General features: G+C 38.3%; 2 protein-coding genes and 1 long non-coding RNA gene across 4 annotated transcripts in view; 1 reads left to right on the top strand and 2 right to left on the bottom strand.

Moving 5' to 3' along the window:
* Window positions 1-6,355: 6,355 nt before the first annotated feature.
* LOC139705385 (mitochondrial import receptor subunit TOM22 homolog) lies at window positions 6,356-7,162 on the bottom strand. The gene has a single exon (XM_071610793.1). It carries the CDS (start codon window positions 7,153-7,155, stop codon window positions 6,739-6,741), a length of 417 nt encoding a protein of 138 aa, XP_071466894.1. The 5' UTR covers window positions 7,156-7,162; the 3' UTR covers window positions 6,356-6,738.
* Window positions 7,163-10,356: 3,194 nt separating this feature from the next.
* Window positions 10,357-15,381, bottom strand: LOC139705453 (uncharacterized). Its single transcript, XR_011707408.1, has 3 exons — window positions 15,180-15,381; window positions 14,872-14,923; window positions 10,357-10,728 (listed from the first exon to the last, which is right to left on the bottom strand). It is a non-coding gene; the product is annotated as an uncharacterized lncRNA (long non-coding RNA).
* Window positions 13,817-26,671, top strand: part of Stard13 (StAR related lipid transfer domain containing 13) — a 483,007-nt gene continuing 470,152 nt past the window's right edge. For both annotated transcript variants that reach the window (XM_071611546.1, XM_071611545.1), the window contains exon 1: window positions 13,817-14,027. The gene's annotated coding sequence lies outside the window, so the exon portion shown is untranslated. The remainder of the gene's footprint in view (window positions 14,028-26,671) is intronic.

Here is a 26,671-nt window from a genome sequence, read left to right on the forward strand (position 1 = left end):
AGTGAACAAAAGATGTCTGTCACATGACCATCAAGGCTTGGAATCTCCAGGAAGAATCCTTTCAAATAGAATGTGAGTTCATTTTTTTTTAGGGCTAGTATACTTAGTTTCCAATCTTCTAGATGGAAGCTAGATTAAATAATCAGGATCATGTGGGGTTCCAATAGCCCAGTGATTCTAAAACTTTACTTCCATCATTATAAGACTTTCCTTTCCTTCCTAATTGGACTGGAAATAGGCCAGGAACTGGTTTAAAAGGGTCCAAAGGGCTGTTTGCCTGAATAGTAAAGGAAGGTTCTTTTCAAGTGCCATGTGCTGGTCTTGCGGAGGCAGAATGGCTCAAAGTGTCTCTCCACCCACTAGTACAGAGTGGCTGACAAATGAGAACCAAGGGAGTTTCCTTTCTAGACCAGACAAGGCTAAATAAGAATAAGGAGCACCCCCGGATAAAGCCGAGTTTCAAAGCAGAAGAGAAAATAAAGCTTAGCATGACAAATGACTAGGGGTTAAACATAGAAACACTTATGGGGAGAAATCACCTAAAACAGTTCTGGGCATGAATACTGAAAATAGCTGGCCACTCAGTAGGTGAGCTCACAGGCTCTGGGTTTGAAAGCCTATGGGCCAATTGGCTTGGTTCTTTCCCTGTACCCCTGATCTAGCTGGGCATTTTCCAAATGCATGCTTCTGGTCATCACCAGAGGATCTTGTGAAATGGATCAACACAGCTCAAAGTTCATGCTTTCCTTGTCAGTGAATGTGCAAAGCCCTGGCATATATAGGACCTCTTTTTATGGAAATGAATTATACTATTCTGAAGGTTCAGAACTAAATAATGAAAATGAATAAGAACCAAATTAAATAAGAAAAAAATCTCTATCCAGGCTCTATGTGATAGTCAAAAAATTACTCAATCTCTATGTATCTTATTTTCCCATTCATAAAATGGGGGCAATCATAGGACCCCCTCAGAGTTGTTAGGATTAAATGACTTATTATCCATGAAGTACTTGGAGGAGTATCTGGCACACAGTGAAGGCTATGTTTATTTTTTGAAAAAGTAAATATAATTTTGAGTTTTAGCCCAGGCACTTTCCTGGTATAGTTATATTTCAGACCAAGATTTCAAACAAACCCCCCCGCCTCCCGCTTTTTTTTACTATGTGTTAAATCTCATGTATGCTGAAATGAATAAGAGAAAAACAGATCTTTGAAAATGTTAGTCCTGCATAAAGATTAAAAACAAATGAGACCTCAAACAGAACAATCAATACGTCAGTAGTTTTTGAGGCTGATTATATCAGTGACTGATAAGTTTAGATAAAATGAAATCTAACCATAGGGCAAACTGTATAGAACATGTGGAACATATAATGCTTGGTATAAAAGTAAAACATTTTTCAACTGACTCAACTAAGGTCAAACGTGAGAACCAGAATCAAATATCATAACCTTGGATGTTAGAAATTGCTAGGTGGGGCTTTGACCATCCCAACAGAAGAATCCACAGCACGCTTGGTTTTCTAATGTCCTTCATTCAAACTGTGGGAATAGCCTTTGGATTCCTAGACACATGTTCTTAATCACCACTCCCTGTGATATAAGAAGAACAAGAGTTATAAAGTCACCACAGGGTAGACCTATTGTTGAAGACCTATGGTGCATTTTCATTGTCCCATGTATCTGAGAGCTGGTATTTCTTCATGTGAGAGCCAGCATTAAACAAGAAAAAATAAATTCTGGCAACCAATTTCTTGCTTCTGTGTACTAGGGGCTGACCATGTAAAGCAAGAGTACTAGAGAGTCACTCCAGAAGTCCACCATCACCTCCCCAGGGTGAACTAGGCTCATTTGAGCCCTAGTACAGAAATGTGAACACAAGAAAGAAACCTTCCAAATTTACCCATCTGCTCTGGAGTCAAAGTCAGGCAAGGGTTATTAGAATTGCTTCAATAGCATTTCTGTATATGATAGAGATGGAATACCAAAAAAAAAAAAGTGCCCCCTTGGGCCTAAAGCCTGGGGACACATCAATGTACAAAACATCTTCATCTCCTCTCCTCTGTCCAGGACTGAGTTTAGAGGGGCACTACAGAGAAGTCATGAGAAGGTCTGGGCGAAGGTCCCTTGAGGAACTCTTAATGGTACTGTCCCACTTTCAGGCATAGCACATTTGTTTCAAGGAGAAACAATGAGAGAAATCTGTTCTTAAATGTTGGTAAAAAAGAGATAAGGGAAAGGAAAATTGAAAAAGAGAGAAGAGGAAAATGGACTGAGGCAGATAACCGGGATTTAGGAATTGCTATAATTTGTTTTGTGACCTCTTTTTGCCAGACCCTGTGCTTAACCATGGATTCACATTTTTATGCTAAATCCTCACAAAGTTTTGTTTGCTGATGAGGATATCATCTGGTGCACAGAGATGGAAAAACTTAAGTCTGCCTAGCCCTACAACATCCCTCAACCTTACCCCTAATGCTAGGATCTCAAAATACTTCAGGGGAGAGTCTAACTGGTCATTGAATGCAGGGGTATAAAGCCGTCACCCTCAGAGCTAATTTTATTTATTTCCTAAGGAGAGATCTGAATGTTTTCTTTGCTGTGGCAGTTTATAGACAAAAATAAATCTTCTTATAGTAGCTAATGAGCTGTTCAGGCAGACAGGAAAGCCTGGGAAAGTTCCAGAATAAAGGTCTGAGACTATTGCCTTGCCAGATCATTGATTGCTAAGATCATGTTTGATTTGAGTGACAATTCTTATACCCTGATGAATTTTAAAAGAAAAAAAGAAAAGCAATGGGTAAGACTGACCTATTCTAATTTTAAATAAGTTTTCTGTTTCAGTCTTATCCCGTTCACATCTAATCTCAGGCACTTTTAAGCAGAGAAATCTTATCCCAGGTCCTTTACCCAATAAACTTCCTGGGCCATGTACCAAGTTCCATGTTCTACTTTCCTTGCTCCTGGTCAGTATTCCCTTCAGAATTTCACCTCTATTTATACCTCATTGTCACTGTTTCAATTCTCTCTTGTACAGATGGAGGAAATCAGTCCTGAACACAAGCCTTAATAATACAGTTGTCCCTTAGTATCCATAAGGGGTTGCCTCCAGATTCCTGGCAGACACCAAAATTCACCGTGCTCAAGTATCTTATATAAATAGGGTAGTGTTTGCATAGAACCAAGATGCAACCTCCAGCATGCTTTAAATCATCTCTAGATTCCTTATACTATCTAATACAATGTAAATGCTGTGCAAATAGATGCTATCGGATATTGCTTGGGGGGATAATCAATAAGAATAAAAAGTCTGTACATGTTCAATACAGACGCAATATTGTTTTTCCTTAATAGGTTCAATTTATGGTTGGTTGAATTCATGAATGTAGAATCCAAGGATAAAGAGAGCCAACTCTATGCATTAAATACCGTGGTTTTGTTTCCAAGTGAATGATCCAGTTTGTACAACAAATGTCAGAGGTAGCCTGTGAGTGAGTGCACAAAAAAGGAGGCTTCTCATGGTCAACTTGCTTGTGCAGCTCATGGTGTCATTAGAGAAAGCTTTTCCAGTGTCATCATTCTGGAGGAACAAAGGGCTGAGCAAATTGTGTCTGACATATCTCAGGACTTAACAGAGAAGATTAAACTTTTTAGAAACAATTAGTTCTCTCCTAGCTGCAAATAAACTTGAGAGCTCTCCTGAGAGAAAGGATCTTGCCCTTTAATAAGGAGAGATGTTAATTGGATGTGTTGGCAAAATTTTTATGTTTCAGCTATGCAATTAGTTGTAGTTATCCTTAGTTCTGTGTCATTAGCATCCGTGGTCAAATCTGTGGGAGGGGAACAGCACTTCTCCCTGCCCCTTAAGAGAGCCCATATGAGTCGGGTAGGTATGTTCCAAATTCCTTCCCAGTGCTGCTTTCTCCTTGAGCTCTCATTATGCATTCTTTTCCAAACTGGAGCACACTTGCTTTGTCTTGTTGGCCCCCTCCCTTTACTAGTCATATTTCTCAGGCCCACACTGGGTTCTCCTGTCTCTAAATCCACTCCTTAAGAACCCATAGCCCCAAAGTTTGGGGGTTCAATGGCTACAGGATCCCCAGCTTCTGTCCGAAATTCTGCAGCCTGTCTAAGAGCAGGTGACTGCAGTCAGATTGTCTAGGTTCAAATCCCATCATTGATTTGCTGGCTGTGTGACTTGTACAAGTGACTTAACCTGTCCATGAGTCTCCATGCCCTCATCAGAAAAATGGTGAAACTAATAGCACTTGGGGTTATTGTGAGGACAGTATGAGCTAAATGCATATAAAACACTTTGAACAGTACTGGCTGCATTATGCTCAGATATATTAGTGGCTACTGCTGCTGCTGCTATCCTTACTACTACTATAATTCAAAACATCTACCTGGATATCCTGCATGAACCTATATTTTTTAGTGCAATTGTGAACCAGGGAGTTATATAAGTTATGTCATTTAATCCTTACAACCGCTCTGATTATCTACTGCTTCATAACAAAATACCCCCAAACTGGTGGTATTAGATCATTATTTTGTTAGGTACATGAATCCTGACAGTCAGGAATTCCAACCAACCAGCACAGCAGGGGTGGCTAGTTTTCATCATATCTGGGATCTCAGCTGGGGATGATGCAAATAGCTGGGAGCTGACATCAACCAGAAGCTTCTCACGCTCTCTCTGGTCCCTGAACTGGTGTGACTGGAACGTTAGATTTGGCTGGGACCATTTGCTGGATCACCTATGCATTCTCACCCGTGTGACTTGGGCTTCTCAAGCCTGCATGAACCTATATTTTTTAGTGCAGTTGTGAACTATTAGTGTCCTAATAGATATTACCCAGAGAGTAAGTATTCAAGAGCAAGAGACAGAAGCTGCAAGATCTAGTCTTAGGAATCACAAAGCATTGCTTCTCCCATACTTAGTTGACTGACACAGTCACAAGCTTTCCCACATTCAAGGGCAGGGGACATAGAGTATACCTTTTGTTTGTAGGAGTGTCAATTAATGTGTGGTCCTGTTTAAAGCCTCTAATAGATGAGTATCACTGTCAATACAATGATTCTCCTGCATCGGAGAGGAATGTTCCAGGACCTCCAATGAATAACTGAAACTTCAGGTAGTAACAACCATGACATATGCTGGGTTTTTTTCCTATACAGACATACACGCATTTAATGCCTTTTCCACCTTAATTAAGCACTTATCACACTGTAGCCATACCTTTTCAAGTTTGAGGTGCAGCAGCAAAATAGGCACAAGTTTCTTTTTTCTTCTTCACAATAAAATATTTATTTTTCCAGTAGGTAGAATATTCATTCTTCCTGTATGCTTTAGCTATCTCAGTATATGACTTTTTTTTTCTTCCCTAATTAAATTGAGAACCTTCACCTTTTCGGCTAATGGGGATGCTTATGACTTCTCTTTGGCACATCCAGATTGCCAGCATCACTACTCTTATACTTTGGGCTGTTATTAAGTTAAATACGTTTTATAAACATGACCACTGCAATGCCATGAAAGTCACACTGATAACAGAGATGACTAAGGGACTCATACACAAGGCAGATAGCACATGTAGGATTGATATGATGGACAAAGGGATGATTCACATCTCAGGCAGGATGCAGCCAGACAGCACAAGATTTTATCATGCTACTCAGAGCAGCATGCGAAGTAAAGCTTATGAATCGTTTATTTCTGGAATTTGCCATGAGCGGAGCAGCTTTCCTCCACTCTGCCCTTCCACCTTGATGTTCTGCCTCACTTCAGGCCCACAGTGATGAAGCCAGACAACCACGGACTGAATTCCCTCAAACCATGACCAAGCCAAATCTTTTCCTTTTCTAAGTTGTTCTTGTCAGGTATCTTGGTCACAGCAATGAAAAGTTGACTACTATATCCTGTTAGGTAGTCTACATAGTTTCTTTATAAGAATTAATGTCTCTGTTCAATTCTATAACATGCTCAGCGGTTTCCCTTTAAACATTGCATATTTACCAATTCTTCTGTTCTCTTTTCAAGAATTCACTTATTCTTTCTTTTTTTTTTTTTGAGTTGGAATCATTTTTAATATTTAAATACAAAAAGTGAGCACTGACTTTTTTTACACACAAGTCTAATAGCCAAAATGTGCAGAGGAAACGAGCCTTTGCTCTGTCCTCCACACTCACTGTCCCCATTTTGTGGCTGAAGCTATAAACAGCCTCCCTTCAGTATACATGGGGCTTCCTGGTGCTTTACAAGACAGCCACAGTGCACTTTGTCAGTTTTAATATTAATATGTGCATGTCCCTTCTCAACGTCTCCTTTAAAAAAAAAAAGAAACAAACAAACAAAAGTCATTAATGGTCAGGGATCCTTCCCTCCCATTGTGGGGCATCATTTCTACCCCATAATGAGATAGACAGTGAGGAGATCTTCCAGTTAGGAGCCATGTACTAGAAGGGGTAAGGTGGCCAGAGCTGGAATAACCATCTGCATAGCTGCATTCTGGTATCAGAGCGAGGACAGAAGGAACATTGAGGACAGCGTGGAGGGTACAGTTGAAAGTTGGGAGCCTCTGTGAGACAATGAGGGGAGAATTCTTCCCACCAGGTTTGGATCAGTGTGCCACAGTTTAAAAAAAAAAAAATCCCCCCCCCAAATAATCAGCAGTTCAAACATAATTGAATTTCAAATTTCTCCCATTGAGACAGCTCAAATATAGCAGTAACAATCTAGATCTTTCCAGGAAGTGAAGGCAGAGCCCCTGGCATTCCTCCTGACAGCCCTGTGTTAGGCCCTAGAAGTATCTGCCGCTGTTGCTCCATTTGTAACTTCTCAGTCTCAAAGACAACAGGAAGAACCAGTATCATAAAAGAAGTGGTCCCAATCCACAAGGCTGCCCTGGAAAACCTGTACATTTTTTGAGCCACGAAGAGGGAGAGATCAAAAGTGGCTCCGGCCGCGGACCGGACCCTCTCCGGGAACATCTCCGTCAGACCCCAGAGTCTCTCAGACAGGGTCTCATCTAGCTCGTCGTCATCGTCCTCTTCCAACTCTTCCTCAGTTTTCTCCGCGTCGCCTTTCGGGAGCAATTCATCGGGGGACAGCGGCTCCCCAGCGCCGGCAGCAGCAGCGGCGGCGGCAGCCATGGTGTAGGGGACCAAGAATTCACTTATTCTTTCTTTGACTCAATCTAGGTAAGAGTTCTTTAAGAATTTGGTTGTTTCAAGAATTCCAGATTGTTTTTTTCATATATATCCGTTATTTCTTCAGTTCCACTTATGATTGTTTCATAATTTATTGAAGTTTTCCTAATGAATTTTACTCTTTTATTGCTCCAAAAGTTCTAAATAAACTGGGGAACATATCAAAATTATATAAGCTGGAAAACTCTTTATCAAAAGTCATCTCAGAGACCAAGATATAGATCAGTGGTAGAGTACTTGCCTACCATATATAAGGCCCTAGCTTTTATTCCTAGCACTGGGGGAAAGAAGAAAAAAAAAAAACATATCTCCTTTATTTCCTTCCTTCTGCCCTCCTCCCACAAACAGAATTAACCATTTAAAGATGGAGTGCAGTCATGTTCGGTTTAAAACTGCTTAGGCAACAATGACCCCTGCTTACCTATCTTCTCCAAGCTCTTCGTGATATCCAGTCTCCCAATGCACACACTTTATCCCAAGGTTGAGAATCATCACTTTAAAATATGGGTCAAGTGGGGTCGGGCTCCAAATTCCTCAATAGGACACCCATAGCACAAGAGTTAATAACTAGAATCAACAAATGGGACTTACTCAAACTAAAAAGTTTTTTCTCAGCAAAAGAAACAATAAGAGAGGTAAATAGGGAGCCTACACCCTGGGAACAAATCTTTACTCCTCACACTTCAGATAGAGCCCTAATATCCAGAGTATACAAAGAACTCAAAAAATTAGACAATAAGATAACAAATAACCCAATCAACAAATGGGCCAAGGACCTGAACAGACACTTCTCAGAGGAGGACATACAATCAATCAACAAGTACATGAAAAAATGCTCACCATCTCTAGCAGTCAGAGAAATGCAAATCAAAACCACCCTAAGATACCATCTCACTCCAGTAAGATTGGCAGCCATTCTGAAGTCAAACAACAACAAGTGCTGGCGAGGATGTGGGGAAAAGGGTACACTTGTACATTGCTGGTGGGACTGCAAATTGGTGCAGCCAATTTGGAAAGCAGTATGGAGATTTCTTGGAAAGCTGGGAATGGAACCACCATTTGACCCAGCTATTCCCCTTCTCAGTCTATTCCCTAAAGACCTAAAAAGAGCATGCTACAGGGACACTGCTACATCGATGTTCATAGCAGCACAATTCACAATAGCAAGACTGTGGAACCAACCTAGATGCCCTTCAATAGACAAATGGATAAAAAAATGTGGCATTTATACACAATGGAGTATTACTCTGCATTAAAAAATGACAAAATCATAGAATTTGCAGGGAAATGGATGGCATTAGAGCAGATTATGCTAAGTGAAGCTAGCCAATCCCTAAAAAACAAATGCCAAATGTCTTCTTTGATATAAGGAGAGTAACTAAGAACAGAGTAGGGACGAAGAGCATGAGAAGAAGATTAACACTAAACAGGGATGAGAGGTGGGAGGGAAAGGGAGAGAGAAGGGAAATTGCATGGAAATGGAAGGAGACCTTCAGGGTTATACAAAATTACATACAAGAGGAAGTGAGGGGAAAGGGAAAAATAATACAAGGGGGAGAAATGAATGACAGTAGAGGGGGTAGAGAGAGAAGAGGGGAGGGGAGGGGAGGGGAGGGGGATAGTAGAGGATAGGAAAGGCAGCAGAATACAACAGACACTAGTATGGCAATATGTAAATCAATGGATGTGTAACTGATGTGATTCTGCAATCTGTATACGGGGTAAAAATGGGAGTTCATAACCCACTTGAATCAAAGTGTGAAAGAAATATGATATATCAAGAACTATGTAATGTTTTGAACAACCAACAATAAAAATTAAAAAAAAAGAAGTACTAAGTTTGGTACAAACAGATACAACTACCACCATCTGTGCCCGCTCTGAGTGGCTAAGATATTTCAGAGGAATGAAGGAATTCTAACTCAGAAAGAGTAATTTCATAGCCCTAAGCAAGGCCAAAATGGGAAGGGAGAGTGGCAGATGCATTTTGAGGTTCAGAGTTTAATCAAAAGAAACCCTAGATAGATTATAATTCAACAGCAGCTGTGGGTGATCAAAGAATAATTTGGGGCACCAGACTCCAAGAAGAAGTTTAAGGAGACTGGAGGAAAGATATTGAAGGAGTAATGGGGTGAAGAAGCCCTGAAAGACAGGTTTAGCCAATTGATGATACTGCTTCTAGTGGGTCTTATTGCCAATTCACAACATAATCAGAAAAAAGTCATTTAAGGTGTGTTCTGGGTTTTAAAAAAGCAAAAAGAAATAAAAAATCTGACAACTCTTAAAACTCCATCTGCCTGCCCTGATTAACATCTTTTAGTTTATAGCAAATAACTGCTATGGTTCTCAAAATATGACTAGAGATTTTTTTTCCTAGTTTATATGCAGGTATGTGCTTCTTTATATAAATCTGATCAAGATAAAGATTTGCTGATGAAAGGTGAAGAAGAGGTGATAGCTTTGGTAAAAAAAAAAATCACTATAAGATTATGTTTAAACAGCAAGTTCCTTTCAGAAATGAACTGAATTCATGACTTGAATTTTTTAAAGTCAAAGCAGTTTTTATGAACACTTTCAAGAAAACAGCTACTTTACAAAGGAAGGTACTGTAAAATTTATTCTTGACTCCACTTAAAAAACATTAAGTTACCTTATTTTTTAAAGGAGTTTTAGGTTAAAACAAGTCAGCAGAAAGCACCTAGAATTCCCACATACCCCACCTCCTCCTTTTCCCCACCCCATTTTCTCATTAACATCTTGCATTAATATGGTACAGGTGTCAAAACTGATAGACCAGAACAGAAACATTATTGTTAACTAACGTCCATGGTTTACGTTAGGGTTCAATCTTTGAGTTGTACATCCATGGGTTTGGACAAATGTGTAAAGGGCTACTTGCAGCATCACAGAAAATATTTTCACTGCCCCCAAAACACTTGATTCTCTATTCATTCATCTCTTCACTCAACCCCAACTGCTTGGCAACCACTGGTTTTTTGTTTGTTTGTTTGTTTTGTTTTGTTTTAACTGTCTCTAGTTTTTCTTTTTCCAGAATGTTATGTAGATGTAATCATACAGTTTACATCATATACAGGTGGATTCTTCCAAGCCTGAAATAAACTTCAATATGCATTTAAAGTCCCCCTATGTCCTTTCATATATTGAGAGCTAGCAAAATAGGGTAGAAGTGATATTGTGACAATTCCAAGCTTAAGCCTCAGGAAGGTATAGTCACTTCTTTGGTTCTTTGGGGAATCCTCAGCTGCCATGTAAGAAGTCTTGCTACTATGGCAGAGTTCACATGCAAGAGAGGCCCGAAGATAACACAGGGAGTAGTGGTACGATGGCTCTGGTGTCCCAGTTGAGCCTAGCTAGGTCCATTTTCCAGACATCCTGGCCAAGGCACAGACATGTTAGTGAATCTTCTTGAAGATTCCAATCCATAAGCTCCCAGATGACCATCGCCTTAGCTACTACCACATAAAGTAGGAGAGTCATCCATTGGGCCCAGTCAACCTGTAGAACCATTGAGATGATAAATGAGAAGCTATCAAAGCTAGGGTTAGTTTGCTACATGGCAATGGCTATCAGAAACAATCACCTACATTGTTTTCCCTCTATTTCTTTATTTCTCCATATTCTTCAATCTTTCACATAATCATAGAATCTTGTGGCTGAAATTAATTCGATTGAAATCTCGATTTGTTGTTGTTGTTGCTGTTGTTTACTTTAAATTTATGGTGGTGGCTCGCTTTAGTTAGTTCCAAAGCCATGTACAAAGAATTATTTCTATCTACCCTACTCTTTGGGTCTCAAAGCCTTATAACGCATGCTGCTGCTGTCCTTGGTGGCCATGTAACTGTTCACAGCTAAATGAATTACCTTCACTCCCTCTGTTGCATTTCTGAGAGCAACGTGAGATTTGAAGTTGGCCAATTTATGTTAACTCTCAGCTGTACACTAATTATTGACCAAAACATTCCCTTAGATGGTCATATGAACCATAAATAAGAATGCTTAGAAGTCTCAGATTATGACAAAATCATTAAATATTGCAACAAGGCATAGTAAATAATGTCCAAACTAAAATCCACAATAGCATGAAATCGAAAAAAATATTAAGTATACCTTTGAGAAACTCTAATCCTCCTAGAAAAAAAACCAATACCTCTAAATCTAATTTACTACCAAAGACTTTCCTTATCATCCCATTAATTTCACTGCATACATAATGCATGTTACTTTTCGGGTTATTAGCTTCTATTTACTGACTCAATCAACCAATATTTTCTGAGTTCCTTATGTGTGCCAAGTGTGCAATGTTCTGGATTCTAGAAATAAAAGAAAGAGGGAGAGGTGATTCCTACCTCAACCAATTTACAGTTGAGTGAGAAAGGCAGACAACAAGACAAAAAAAATTCAAAATGCAGTTTAAGAACCATATTAAAAGCAAAATAAAGTACACTTTACAAGAAAGGCAGTTTGAAAAATTAAGGTAAAAGTTCTTGAAATAAATTGTTCATATTGGAGCTGAGTTGTGAAAGAATGGAGGCCTTGCCTGTCCATCTCCCATCTCAGTTTTGGGTTTGCAGGCCTGTCTCCTCACTTAGCTGCCCTTCTTAACACTCAACAAGGATGAAACCCCTACTCACCAAATGGGATTCTCTCCCAAAGACTTATTTAGTAGACTTTGTTGTGCATACATCTCCACCCTGCTCTAATATCTCAATAAATCTTTCTTTCCTTTATTCCTGAAAATAGCTACTTATCATAAACCCTGTTGTAGCTTTTGCTTTTACTTTCAACATTTCAGTCTTGAGATAAAGCAATGGTGCTGCATCCTGCATCCGGCTGATCTTTACATTACTGGAACAATAGTTCCTTTTCTCCCCAGAAGATTTTCATGTCTACTTTCATTTATCAGATTCTTGGAATGCTAGCGATGCCATGGGTCTTACAAGGCCCCTTTCCAAGGAAGGTCAGACAAATGAGGTCATTGATCATGAGACCACCAACACGAACTTGAAGAATGAGGGTCCTCAATTTCACCACAAATGTGTTAGGCCGTTCTACCTTGGGCTTAGCATCATGAAACTCAACTTATTGTAGAGACTAATCTCCCTGGATTCTTTATTTTTTTCCAGCAGAATGAAACTGAAGATCTCCTCTCCTAAAAGTCACAAACTGGTGGTCCATTGGGGAATCTGCAGATAGATTTTGTTTGATACTCACATTGTTTTTAAATATTTTAAGTTGATCACATGTAAAATTTAGGAGATTTCACATACAATCTGAATCTCTGTTTTCTTTTAAAACATTAGATTTGGCACACGTAACCCACATTCCAACTGAGAACCAGCTATTGTGGAGAGGTAGCTTTGCTTGAAATGCAAACACATGTTCTCCATCTCACCTCAGCACCTACTCAAGCCCTAGCAGGCATTTAGTTTTTCATCCAAGTTCAGCTCCTTCACTCCACAGAAAAAGAAACAGACCCAGAGAGACCTAAAGACTTACCCAGATTCAGAGTTGGTTGTTTGTACAACCAGAACCAGATGTTGAACGAGAGTCTCTTTGCCTCACTTTCTCCTTCCAGGTACTTTTCTACCTTACTTTCATCTGTGACTAACTATTCACTGTGATTAACAACTTTAGGCTGGCGTCCTCCCAAGGAGAGTGGAATAACTGAACATATAACTCCATGCAAAGACTAATCCTGGCTTGAGTATTGACATTTTTATTTTGAAGAAGTTTAATTATTTTGACTTTTTAAATTTCCAGATGCAATACCTCTTTTCTGTGCCACACTGTAGCAGGTGGATAAATATGCAGGTAAAAAAGCAACAGGCAAGGTTTTTTTTTTGTTTGTTTTCTTTTTAGAGAGAGAGAATTTTTTTAATATTTATTTTTTAGTTTTAGGCGGACACAACATCTTTGTTTGTATGTGGTGCTGAGGATCGAACCCCGGCCACAAGCATGCCAAGTGAGCGCGCTACCACTTGAGCCACATCCCCAGCCCAACAGGCAAGTATTTTATTCATCTTGTCATTGTATGTCCATGTCCCATGACATGTACTTCCTTCTCACAATGACTTCTAGAACCTAAATGGGGAGAATTCACTAGAAATAATATGTCGCAGATTGACTTTATAACACAGGTGCCGTCGATTTCCCTTTTATCTTCAGCCCTGGTAGGGGATAGTTAGCAATTGTTATTGCATAGTCATTATCACAAACTTTCTTGCAATAAAATGTCCTGTCAGCACTTATGGACACTTTTCTAAGTGGTGATATGGTACTTTAACTAGAACACTCTTTCACAACAGCCAGGAACAGCAGCAGAATTCCAGAAGACATGCCTGCCTGTTATCTCAACCTATTGGTGGGCTCTTAATATTGTGTGTTTTTTTTCCCCAGGAAGCTAATTAACAGACAGTATTTCCTTTTTATGTTCACTGAACAAGAGGCACATCTCAACAAAAGCGTGAAGACTTCAGATTGGCTAGAGCTTTTTATAACCTTTTTCTTCCCCTGAGATGTCCAGGGCCTCACAATGAGGTGCTTTGTGAGCCTAATGCCAAGGTTAATTTGGCACCTCCATCACAGAGAGCATGTGCAGACTGTGACAGGCTTTCAGGGAAGCCACTGCCCACATGTGTTCTCTGGCTTCCTCATTGGCGTTCGGGAAGAAGGGGCTGGTTCCTCCCGGGGAGCTGGGTGCTATGACAGATGAGACTTTTGTGCAAGAAAATAAATCCTGCACCTTTGATGTGCTGCTTTAAACTTAAAGACCACTTTGGACCTGAAATTGTAAGGTAAGCAGTGCTCAGCCACAATTCTTGAACTTTGAAACTGTGGGTGTAATTTGAGGACGTTCCTTGAAACTCTTTTGTTGTTTAATGTGAAACTTTAACATGCTGCCTAACCTCTTGCCTTTAAGAAATAACAGCTCACTGTCAAATGTGCACACACAGCAGTGATTTAAAAGAAAAAAGTCACTGTTTAAGAAAATAAAAAGTCTTCCATAACAAAACAGTCATGTAGATTTGTTGAACTTTTACACATCTGTGGAAGTGTCCACGCAGTGCTGGGTTTTCTCTCTGCTCTCAATCAGTGTAATCGGTATGCTTTAAGATAGGATCAAATTATTTTTGCCACTTGAGATCTGAGTAGAGGATCAGTCTCAGAGAGAGAAAACTGGCCCTGGTAGAATTGTAACCAAATGTCATTCCAGATCTGTGGGTCTTTATCCTAAATGTCATTTGGTGCTTGCTTTAGGCACAGGAGGAGATTAGTTAAACCCTAATGCTACAATTGCACTGGTGTAGCTTTGGGAGATGTGGAAAATCTGTTGGGATCAGGTGCTGGCGTGTGCAGGGCAGCTTCTTGTCATTGTGGCAAATTAAATTGGGAAGTTGGGAATTATTATAGTACAGACTGAGAGCCAGGGATTTGTCAGACATAAAATGATGTAGAACAAGTTCAACAGTGTATAAGGTAATTACTTGTCTGATGTTAACAAAATCCAATCTTTCTGTGGAAATTTACAGGACCTTTTAATGTTTTTGTTCAAGTTTAACCTGACTCCCAAAGGTGGAATACTCAATGCTATTAACTAACCGATCTGTTTGCCAGAGGACATCACCATAAAATATTTACCTGCAATAGGAGAAAATAAGATGCTGAATCTTCTTTTTTGAGCTTTGGAGACCTTAAAGGACAAGGCATAGAGTATAAATGAGTTGCTTCTATTTTCCCAAATCTTTGCCCACACATTCCTACTTTTGTATTTTTGTCCACTGTACAGGGACTAAGCAAGTTATGGTTATCCCAAACTTCCCCTGAGATCGCCTAAACCCCCCCCACCTTTTTTTTTTTTTGGCCCTTTACACAAACAGCATCAATCTGCATTCATATCTCCCTCCACACAAAACCATCAGAGTCCTCCTCAATATAGTCATTCTCACCTGTAGTAGTGGTTTACATTTTTGTATAAGTCCCCTGTGCCTATTGCTGTGACACATGTTCCCTCCTGTGTGCAGACTGAGGTGAGGCCCAGAAGATACCCTGCCTAAAATCTGGAGGTGTAGCCTTAGCTGGGAAACCACCCTCCAGGCATTTTCCTTCCTGGACAAAACTTCCTCTCCTGACCGCAGGTGTTCTCTTGACTGCTTTCACCACAGTGCAGACTAGCTGCACACTGCTTATGTAAGACATTTATCCACCCTCTGGATAAGAATGTTGACACTACCTTTGGCCTAGAAGGAAGAACATTTCCCCACAAGTCGCACAGTAAGGAATGTGGGGTCTCAGAGGGGCCATTTGAGGATTTTTCTTCTCTCTCCTTGCTAGTCTTAGCACACACTTCTAAAGTGGTTCAAGCAAAAAGGTGAAGGTTCCCCAGGAAGCCAAGCTGGGGCTGTTTACTTTGTGCAGCCAGGACACCCAGGATGTGGGCTCTGAGGAGTAGCTATGGGCTTGGATTAGCATTCCAGTGTACCCTTGCCTTGTGAAAGAGTTATTTTTAACTTGACAACATTGCTACATTTCTACAAATCTGCAATCCAAATACCCTGCAAGTGAGAATAAATATTTAAGAAATTTGTTAGCTTCATTAACTAGACACTATATAGAGCCATTCTCAGTAATTTCTTCTTTTGTTCTAATAAAATAAAAAGGAAAAAAAAAAGGAGTGGGGGGGAGAGAAACAGAAGTGGAATATATTGCCTTGTCATTTCAGAGAAAATTGCCTAATCATGGACCAGAAAAAATAAACTTCAAAATTTCTCTATTTCTTTTGTCAAATATGACATCTCTTGTATTGAAAGAGTCACTCAGGTTCTTGGGTTTTTCGTCTCTGGGAGTCTGGGGTATTTTCATCTTGGATGTGCTCAGCCTGATTTCTCAGCATGGGAAGTTTGAGTAACATTTCCCAAAAGGTAGACGAAGGCACAGGAATTATATGCTAGGAATAAGGACTCTCTGTCTTGTGCTGAGAACCAGACCCTGATGAAATCACCACTGCTCGAGAGCTCACACTGATAGACTGTCCTGCTGTTGGTCTCTAGAGCTAATATTTTTTTTGTTGTTGTTGTTTTAATTTTTTTTAACTTTCATTTTTTATTTAATGAAGAAAAGACTGAAAAAAAAAAGAGCTGAAATTAGCCACTACAATGTTGTATCCCACTGGAAGAATCCAATCATTCTAAAAGTTTTCACTGGGATTACATGGGCACACAACTCTATATGAACAAGTGCTCAGGGATGCAATTAGAGTAATTAGACCATTTTATTTTTTAATTTTTTGGTACCGTGGATTGAACTCAGGGGCGCTTAACCACTGAGCCCCATTCCTAGACCTTTTTAAAAATATTTTATTTAGAGACAAACCCTAGAAAGGCAAAAAACTATGATATTAAAAGTGAATAATTCTCACTGGATCCTTTGTAGACAAGATGGGAAATAAGTCAGACATTCAGTCTCATCTAGACAAAGTCATCTTAAGTGTAACTTATTCTCCTTAAGCCTGGCAGCAGCTCTTAGAGGGCTCACAATGAGTTCCTTGACAATTTATAGAAGCTTTTGTGAACTTTATACACATCCTTCCCAGGTGTCATAAGGACAGACCATGAGCAGAGCCAAGCAGTACTCAACCCTTGGAATCAAATCGATTTTTTAAATAATTGTCATAACAGTAAGATGGGTCAAGGGAAAAATTACACTGGGAAACCTGTAGAGAGGAAGAATATTAAATGTATGTAGTGTTCTTGAGTTGATTCTGTAGCAATGCCAGAGAATGGAGAATTGAGCAATTTCCTTGAGAATCAGTCAGTGTGAAGCACTTGGAATAAAATGCCTGGACAGCTTCCGAGCTTAGTTTATCAGCATTTATTCAAGTAGGAGACTGTTCCTTATTGTTGTCTTTAGATAGTTTCAAAAGGAACTTATACATGCGGCTCAATTTTTTCAAATTGCCAAAGTTCTAAAGTGGCTTATTGAAGAAATGGTCTCTTGAACATCCAAAAGAGATGCCATAGAATCCAGAAAATCCAGCATGGGTTCACTAAAAAGGAAACCCATCATTTTTTTTTTTTTTCCTTAATGTGTTACCAGCCTGGTAGGTAGATAGCATGCTATTTAGCCTAAAGTAATTTGGTTAAAGCCATATTGCTCAATGTAATGCATTGGTTGAAAACAGGTATCTCCTGTGAGAAGTTCAATGAGGAATGATAAAACACGAACCAGTTTTACAGCATGGTGTCTTAAAAAATTCTTTCATAATTTTTAGACTTTTGTTTTTTATAATTTTATGTACATTAAATTTATCGCCAAATAATTGTTCTATCTAGACTATGAAATTTTAAACAATTGTTTAGAAGATGAGTTAAGGATCCAACAATAAGAGATAATTATATGAAACTTATAGGGTGGTGGAACAATCAAATACAACTTAAAGTTGTGTTTAAAAAACATGTGCTTATTATAGGAAAGTAGTAAATAGAAACCTGAAAAAAAATTAATCATAGTTCCATTCAAGTAGTGACAATGAATAACTGTATATGAGTGTGTGATAGTTTTTCATGTGCTTTCCTGAAAATTATATATGATCTTTTCCCTACTACAAGGTATTTGGAAGCTAGCATTCTTTTTTTAAGTTTCTTCATCAATTGCTAGATGTTTGCATTCATCTAAATTAACAGCTGAGCTTTTAGATTGTTTCAATTATTCCACATTATAAGCAATGCTTGATAGAATTAATGGACTAAAACTCTATTAGAATTAAAAAATGAAATGACTGAGCAAAAGTAGAGTATCAACAAAAAAACATAAGGCACCAAATTGGTGGCAATTATGTCCAATAACACAAAAATGACCAGCCTGGGAAAGATACTGATTGGCATTATTTCCTTTTAACATGAACATTATCTTCTTAACCAAATTGTTTTTTGTTCAAATCACTTTTAGCTAAATTTAAATGTGGCCAAATTCATGAGAAACAATAGTTCAAGAAAACGTAATAGAGAAAATACACTTGAGTTTCACTGAGGAGTTTTATAAATCTGTCATGGCATCATTGGACATAAGATTGAGAAATTTTATAAAACTATAAATAAATAGAAGAAAGACCAGAGAGGAAAGGGAAGAGGAAAAAGAAGGAGACCAGAGAAAATGAAAATACCAGGGACTGAAGTAGAGCAAATTATATCCCCTGCATGTGCAATTATGTCAAAATGAACCTCAATATTATGTATAACTATAATGCATTAATAAAAAAGGAATACATATCAAACTAATGCAATTAGACTGATTATTAACTGTTCAAATGAGCATATTTAGAGGTTGCACATTAGCAACATGGGGGAGGGTGGCTATTGCAAAACTCATAGTCTTGCTCTAATGAGCATTTCTATCAATGTTTTAGATATATTCGTGTTTAATAAATTTCTGTATAAAAACCAAGAAGAATAATACACTCACACATCAACAAAATCAAAATCCAAAATCCAAACAGATCTTAACAGGTTGGAATAATGAGCTATATAATCATGAAAAATATAAGATTATTTACTTTGCTCCATAAGAATTAATGCACAGCTACTTAGAATAATTTGTACTTGTTTAATAAGACTCCATTATTTTATTTAATCATAAATTCCATAGACAAGGAAGGTAATGTGATCTTTGGTGATATGTTCTAAGTATGTTCATCATCTAATTATTAATCTAACTAATTGCATTAGCTCAGCCCATATTTCTTAATCTTATCTCCAATGATACCATGAAGAATTTACAAAATGCCCCATTGAACTTTAATATCATCTTTGGTGAAATTTTCATAAACGTAGAGGAATGTAGGAGAGGAACATGCTATATGCCAAGTCTAGCACTAGGTAGATGCTCCATTACAGCCCCACCCCCCACATGGCTTTCATTGCTTGTGAATATACACATCATTCTTGAGCTACCCCCCTCACAATCCTGCAACTCAAATATTCACCCATCCAGATGATGACTTCAAAACTTCCCACTCCAAAAGTTCTTTTTATTTAAATATGACTGAGATATTTGTGAGTAAATATGTAGTAGTTGGTCTGCCAGTGCAGGCATAATCTTTGAATCTGTAGAAATGCAAAGAATAATGATTGGATTTTTGTAACGAAGGATGGATGGATAGTCAAGGCCCTTCAGGGATAGTGCTGTGGTTAAAAAATAATAATAATACTCTTCTATTATGTTAGTGAGCATGGGTAAGTTTCCAGATGGAGTGGAACAAACCATGAAAATCTGGAAGGCCCATCCAGTCCCAGGAGATGGTATGCTTTTACCCAGCTCAGCCTGGGCACAGAAGGCTTGAGAAGAATGAGCACACCTTGCTACGGCTTAAAGACTCAGGAGGGAATGAAAACCATCCTCTTTCGCCTCTCCCTGCTGCTAGAACTGTTTATCTAGTAGTAGAGGTTTCTGCATTCTTCTTTGATTTGTTTCTACAAGGATTCATTCATTTCCTGTGTCTGTATCCCTTTGCATGTGTCTGCGATCATCTGCTCATTGTTGGACAGAGGCTCAGTCCTTTGTCCTCTTCTTAGAGTGACTCTCAACAGGGCGTGATTTCCATTGCTCTTCATGTGGTATAACTGGAGAGAAAGCAGTAGCTGTAACTTGGAGTCCAGGCATAGGTTGATACCCAGGTCCTGCCACTGGCTAGTTGGAGGAAATGCATGGAAGTTTTCTCAGTCTGTTTCCCCCTGGGTGAAAATTGAAGCAATAATAGTATTATTTTTCAGGATAGACATGAAAATTAAATAACATATGATAAGCAATTTAGCAGAATGACTGGATTATTCAATACAAATTCTATTTGCTATTGTTGTTTTTTTATTTTTTATTTTCTTTTTTTTAAGAGAGAGAGAGAATGAAATTTTTTTAATATTTATTTTTTAGTTTTTGATGGACACAACATCTTTGTTTGTATGTGGTGCTGAGAATCGAACCCGGGCTGCACGCATGCCAGGCGAGCGCGCTTCCGCTTGAGCCACATCCCCAGCCCAATTGTTGTTTATTAAATTATCCTTTCTTCCAACCCTTTACACCCCTTAGGCTAGTGAACAACACTGATGTAAAGTAGTACATGATCTTCAGGACAAGCTGCAATTGCAGGAACTAGCCAACTACTCCTGAGATAAAATGTAGAACCCAGACAGCTTAATACAATAAGATATTCAGAAGAAAGAAGAAGAGCTAGCAATGAGCCTCACTCACAGTCTCAGTAAGCACATTCTTTAGTCTCTACCTGAAAACTATCACCTTAGCTATAATTTCCTAGACCCATGAGAGCCCAATCTTATTTTTGGAAAAATCTGTCACTACCAAACAGAAAGTAATTCTTTTTTTTTTCCTGGACTTTTAAAAGAGTAGTATTTAAAAGCCCTCATATAATTGCAATCCACTTGAACAATTTACAATTTATCCCAGCCACATCCATATTCTCCCATGACAACTACCATCAGATTTTTTATGAAGTGAATTTCAGACATCATCTGTTTATCTACAAAAATTTCAGATTGTACCTTGAACTTAATACCCCCAATTTGGTTTTAACACTTCATTTTTTCCTTGGTCTTCATTTTCATTTAAGCAGGTGTTTGAATTAATTAGTCATAAAATATTTCAGAGCAACAATTCCTCAGCATCTGATAAAAGAGATAATTTTGTAATAGATCACAGGAGAAATATTTTTTACCCATGAAGAGTTTTCACTCTCCACATTTTCAACTCTTTCCAATTGGGATGCATTTTACAAAGGAGAGCAAATGCTATTTAATTGATAATGTTAATTTTTCTTTCTTAGTGGTACATAATGATTCATTACTCACAGGATGCTGTCTTAGTAATAAAGAAACACAATAGTTAAAAGATAAATGAATACATACACAGTAAAACTACCTGCTTATGCATATCTATATGAATAATAAAATGAAAAATAAAAGTACAGTAATTGAATACATAAATCCTGAGAGAATAAATACTTCTGAACACTTCAGGATGCAACTTGGAGAGTCTGGCAAGAAATCAAATACACATAAGCATTTTATCCCAACAGGTTCAGAACATACTTAATGTGGAGTGTGAAGCTTAAAAATTCTCAAGATAAGCTTTTCTGTCTGTTATTAACATTTCCATAATCAAAATTCTTTTTTTCTTTTTCATTGCTATTTCCCTCACTTATCCCCATTTCTTTCAAAAGCCTTTAAAATGGAAGTAACATAAATGCACAGTGTGGACCACAGAAGGAAGGGGGAACATGAGGTGGCCCCAAAGGGCTGGGACAAACACAAGTCAGTCAGATGGAAACAGCTGATATGTTTATGTGACCACACTGTTTCTGCCTTAGCTCATTTGACAGTCAAATACATCTTTTAGACATTTTTTGAACTGCATGGTAAAGAAGAATGTTTAAAGGCTGATGTGCTAAGGGATCTCGGGGGAAGTCCTGTGGCTTTGGGCAATCAGCTGGGGATTCCCCAAGCTTCATTTCCCTTATATTAAAAATTAGCAGTCTAAAGAGTTCACTGGGTATACTAGAATGGGGGCAGGGATTTTCAACTCTTTTGTTCACTACTGTATCTCCAGAATCTGAAGCAGTATCTGAGACATAGTGGATGCTCAGCAGATGCTGAATGGGTGAGGGAATAGCAAGAATTTTAGCTCCCAAGCTCTGGAACAAATGCAGTGAAGGAGAGAATTTACGTCTAATCAGTGCAAATGATCCAAGAATGTTCATCAAATAGTGTTGACCGAAGAGATGTTGCCCATATACATGATTTACCACTTTTCAAACATACACAGGTTTAACTCTGTGATGAATACCACATTTTAAAATCATATAATTAATATTATGTAGCATTTTGTGAAATTCTTTGACAATATAAGCAAACATGACATAGCACTTAGTTTATCAGACTTACTAAGCACTTTAAACAATTACCTGGTCTAATTTTTACATACTACACTATAGATACGCAAACTCTCCCTAGTTTGCATATAAGGACTCTGAGATAAAGAAAGGCAAAGTGACAGAACTGATACTCAAACCCAAGCAATCTGATTGCAGTCTGCTCTTAAACATATGCTTTATTAATATTACCAAGGAGTCACCTTTCTAGCTGAGCAAGACTTCACCTTTGAGAAATCTGGTTTTTATTGTTGGATGACTCGCTAGTTCCCTGACTTTGAAATCTTAGCACTACAATGACATTGAAGATCACTTCTAGCCCATAAATGCCATGATTCTATATAGCAAGTTCTGATCAATATTTGAGTCACATTAAAACAGCAGTACAAGGTGAATTCAGAGAAACATTGGCCATTTCTTCTGAGATCCATGGAGGTGATCTATAAATTTCCCTCCATTTAGAGATTAGGAAGCCATGTCATACCATTCCCAGAAATGTTGGCACCAGTCCTGGGGTTAAAAGAATGTGTTGATGTCAGTTAGCACATGGCCTTGTTTCATTTTAGCAGGAGACTCTCTTCCTTCAGGGCCATGTCAGAGGTCATTTTTATGCCTTGGTTGATTCCAGGTCCCAATAGTCAATTGCAGATTCCCCTGACACATTCAGCCCAGCAGCTTGGACAGAACCAGCCAAGCAACATTGATTTATGAACTTCCCTCTTGGGACTTTCATTAACCAAAATTATGACACCCTGGAGACCGTTGGAGAGAGTCAGAGTTGGCATTCATTTTATTTTTAGCTTAATGCTTCCCCTCTCTCTCATTTCAAATCTGCCCTTTCTCAGTGGCTGCCTCTAAAAGCCAGAAGCTTTCAGTTGGTTAAACAACATTAGTTAGCCTCATTATGGGAGGGGAACTAGGAAAACCAAAATAAAGAAGCACTTTCTCCTGGAAAAAAAAATGATCTGAGGTAGTAATTACTCCATTGTGTGAAATAATCCTATTAGGCATTGCCTTTCCATCAAACATCAAAATTAACCATCACAAAGGACCTGGCAAGAGAATGGAGCTGGTGGAATTAAATATTGCTTTCATTTAGCTGCTGGTCAAAAGAGATAAATTATCTTTTTTTTTTCTTACCAAGAAGTACAAAAGTGGTCATCAATTCTTGACCATAACAACATGGAATATCCATATATTGTTTTTTTTCCTTATTTTTTTGTCCTCAACTTGATAGCCTCTTGCATGTTTTATAGCATTTTATAGCGTTAGGTCAATAGTTCTATATTTTTTTTTGTCATGTAGTCTTTAAGAATGTGAAAAATACCACAGAGCTGCTCCTTTGAAAACTTATGTAAATTGCAAAAATGCCAAGTGATCAGGTATTCTCCAATTCCAATCCCACCAAACCACGAGGCAAGACATGATCAAGTACTGATCTTAAGCAAGACTTCACCTTTGAGAAATCTGGTTTTTATTGTTGCATGACTCGATAGTTCCCTGACTTTGAAATTTTAGCTCCAATAACATGGGACTCCACTTCCTCTCTCCCTCCTTTATTGTCATTGTTGTGACATTCCCAGTGTAGTTTGTAAAAGGTCTTTCACAAGCTGTTCCATCATTTCCATTTCATCAGGATTAGTAAAGCATTGATATATATGTATATATAAATATTATATATATATATATATATATATATATATATATATATATATATATATATATATATATATATTAGTTTAGTTTGGTAACAACTCTCTTGCCCCAAATCAAAACAAAAACAAAATATGGAGCCAGGATTGAAATCCAGATCTATCAAAATTTTTTCAAGCTTCATTAACTTCTATCACATGCAACAATCTGTGAATGCATTAAAGGGAATTCTCACCAAATCCAAAGACAGTGCAATTCCATATTTTGCAGAGAAAACCTCAAATAAAATATACTATTGGTGTGGAACCTCTTCTATTAATTTATTTTTTCTCACTGACACCAAAAATTCTCAACAATTGCAAAAATAAATCATTGAATGAGTGTAATACTAAATCTTTGTTTAGTGGAGTATTACATGTTGTAACTAATGGATCACAAATAGGAAATGGGCAGGATGAAAAGAACCTCCAGTGACAATTTCAGGAAAGACAAAGGACTGGGAATACAAAGTTGAGAAATTACTATGGGTTCAACTCTTGGCAGTTTCTCCCCTCAGGTCCCGAGTATTCACTGGAAAGGATCATCCTAGCTAAAGAGATCCCTGTGCTTTATTTGTGGAGGGAGTAGGATGAATCAAACTAATACCCACCATTGTTACTTCTCTTTCTTGTAGAGGAAGCACTTGGACACCTCCCTTGCTAGAAGAAGTTTCCAGGCTCTCTTCAGAGTCAGACTTTGTGAATCACTAAAATGAGAGGAGGAGCAGGTGCCACAGAATTAGGTTTAGGCAAGTAAAACAGAAGCTAAACTCTTCATTCAAGAGAGTTTGCAATCAGGGGTCTCTAGTTTCCCTTTAGAAAAAGCTTCAAACTCTGTAAGGGTCCAGATTACATCTGAAAGAGCCTGTCTTCCTCCCTTGTGCTATGAAATATATACTGTAGAGTACCTATGCATAATTAAATTAATAAAACTATAATGACTCTACACTGGGAAATTCAAACAGTTTGGGGTTGGGCAAGAAATAATTACTGTCAATGTGAGGTACTTTTGTGCCTATATGTATATTGGAATATAATTCATTTTTTTTTCTTGCTGGGAGGTCATATCCCTCTTCTCTCCCCGTTTCTGTCTTCTTTGCTCTTCCGTACATAATGCACTCCATAGTGAAGTCCCTGTGCATCCCACAATTTTGAGGATTAACAAAATTTAATGTTACTCCCTCTTCTTTTGATTGGCCTCACAAACCCTGCCTGTTGAGTTGATCACTTGCAAAAATAAACTTTATCAGTATCTGCTTCCAAAGGGGAGCCACAAGTTCAGCGGAAAATCCTTGTTATGGTTTAGATGGGGTATCCCCCAAAAGTTCATGTGTGAGACAATGCAAGAAGGTTCAGAGGAGAAATGATTGGGTTGTAAGAGTCTTAACCCAATCAGTGATTTAATCCCCTAATAGGGATTAACTGAGTGGTAATTGAAGTGGTAGGGTGTGGTTGGAGGAGGTGGGAATTGAGGCGTGGCTTTGGCCTTCTGAGAACTAAGACCTCCAAAGTTGTGAGCCCTATAAATCAACTTCCCTCTACATTTGCTCTGGATGGGTCCTTTTAGTCACAGCAGTGAAAAAGCTGACTAAAACAGTCCTCATTACCTCTTATCTTGTAATCCCATCATTACAGTCTGGCTTCCAATTTAGGTCACTCTATGTCACCAGGTTCAAACTTCGTCACACTAACTGGCATCTGAGCCATGCTCCCTGCATTCAAGAGTAAGGAACAGTGCAAGTGGATAAATTAAAGACACCCACTAAATGTTTTTTATAAAGTATTTATTGTTTATCTGAAATTCAATTTTAAATAGGTAGCCTACATTTTTCTTTGCTATATTTGGCAAACTTACCAAAGAGGCAACATCATCAAGACTGCACAAATCCTTTACTTGGTGTCCTGCCACTGAAAGGACAGTGAGACCTACCACCCTTTGTTAAACTTATCAAAGAAAACAGCTGCACATCATCAAGGGTCTGCACCTGATAAGATCAGCCAGCTAAGGCAGAAAGCAAGTAAGTCAGGCAAAGTACAAGACTTGGGATGTTTCCTCACTTACATGGAATTAGAAAGGTTTCAATAATTGGATAAATTGTAACAGCTAGAAAAGTTTAATTCTTTAAACAGAAGCTGAGGATTATCACAAATATCACCAGTCTAAAATTCTTGCTTAATATTATCAACATAAATAAATACGAATTCAGCTGAGAAAAAAACGCTCAAGTGTAAATGAGCTGACATAAAAATCATAGCTCCACTTGAGAAGAGCTTCATGGACACATAGCTTAGCTGACCCAGCCACACCCACCCACAGGGCCTCACTCTCCTCCTTCAAAGTTCATCTGAGGATCTTTCAACTTTTCAAATTTTCTGTTCAAATACAGTGTTGACATTTCTGGAATTTACTGAAGACTGTTATCAAAAAATAGCATCTGAAACCATATCGGGTACAATTTGAGGCAATGAGTAATGAAGATTTCTTTTGGCTATAGTTGTGGTTTCCTGGCTTCTAATATATACAAGTTTGAACTTTATCATAAATGGTTTATTGGGGGAGGGGGAGAGACTAAATTTGGTTTAGTTAGCCTAATCATCATTTTCTTGGAGAAAGAAACAGCTGAAACTAAAACCTAAAGGAAAAACTTTAAAAAATTGTTCTCCCCCAAATTATGGGCCTACAGATTTCTCTTAGCATGTAGAAGTAACTGACTCTGACCTCAAATTGCATCCAACAAAAATAGTTTTGCATTGGCATCCCATTAGCTGGTAAAGAGTCATTGGGACAAAGGGTATAAGACGTTTCAAGAAAATG

Source organism: Marmota flaviventris, chromosome 4, assembly GCF_047511675.1.
Source record: "Marmota flaviventris isolate mMarFla1 chromosome 4, mMarFla1.hap1, whole genome shotgun sequence".
NCBI lineage: Eukaryota > Metazoa > Chordata > Mammalia > Rodentia > Sciuridae > Marmota > Marmota flaviventris.

Coding starts and splice junctions, on each gene's coding strand:
- LOC139705385 (XM_071610793.1), bottom strand. CDS start 7,155: ATGGCTGCCGCCGCCGCTGCTGCTGCCGGCGCTGGGGAGCCGCTGTCC.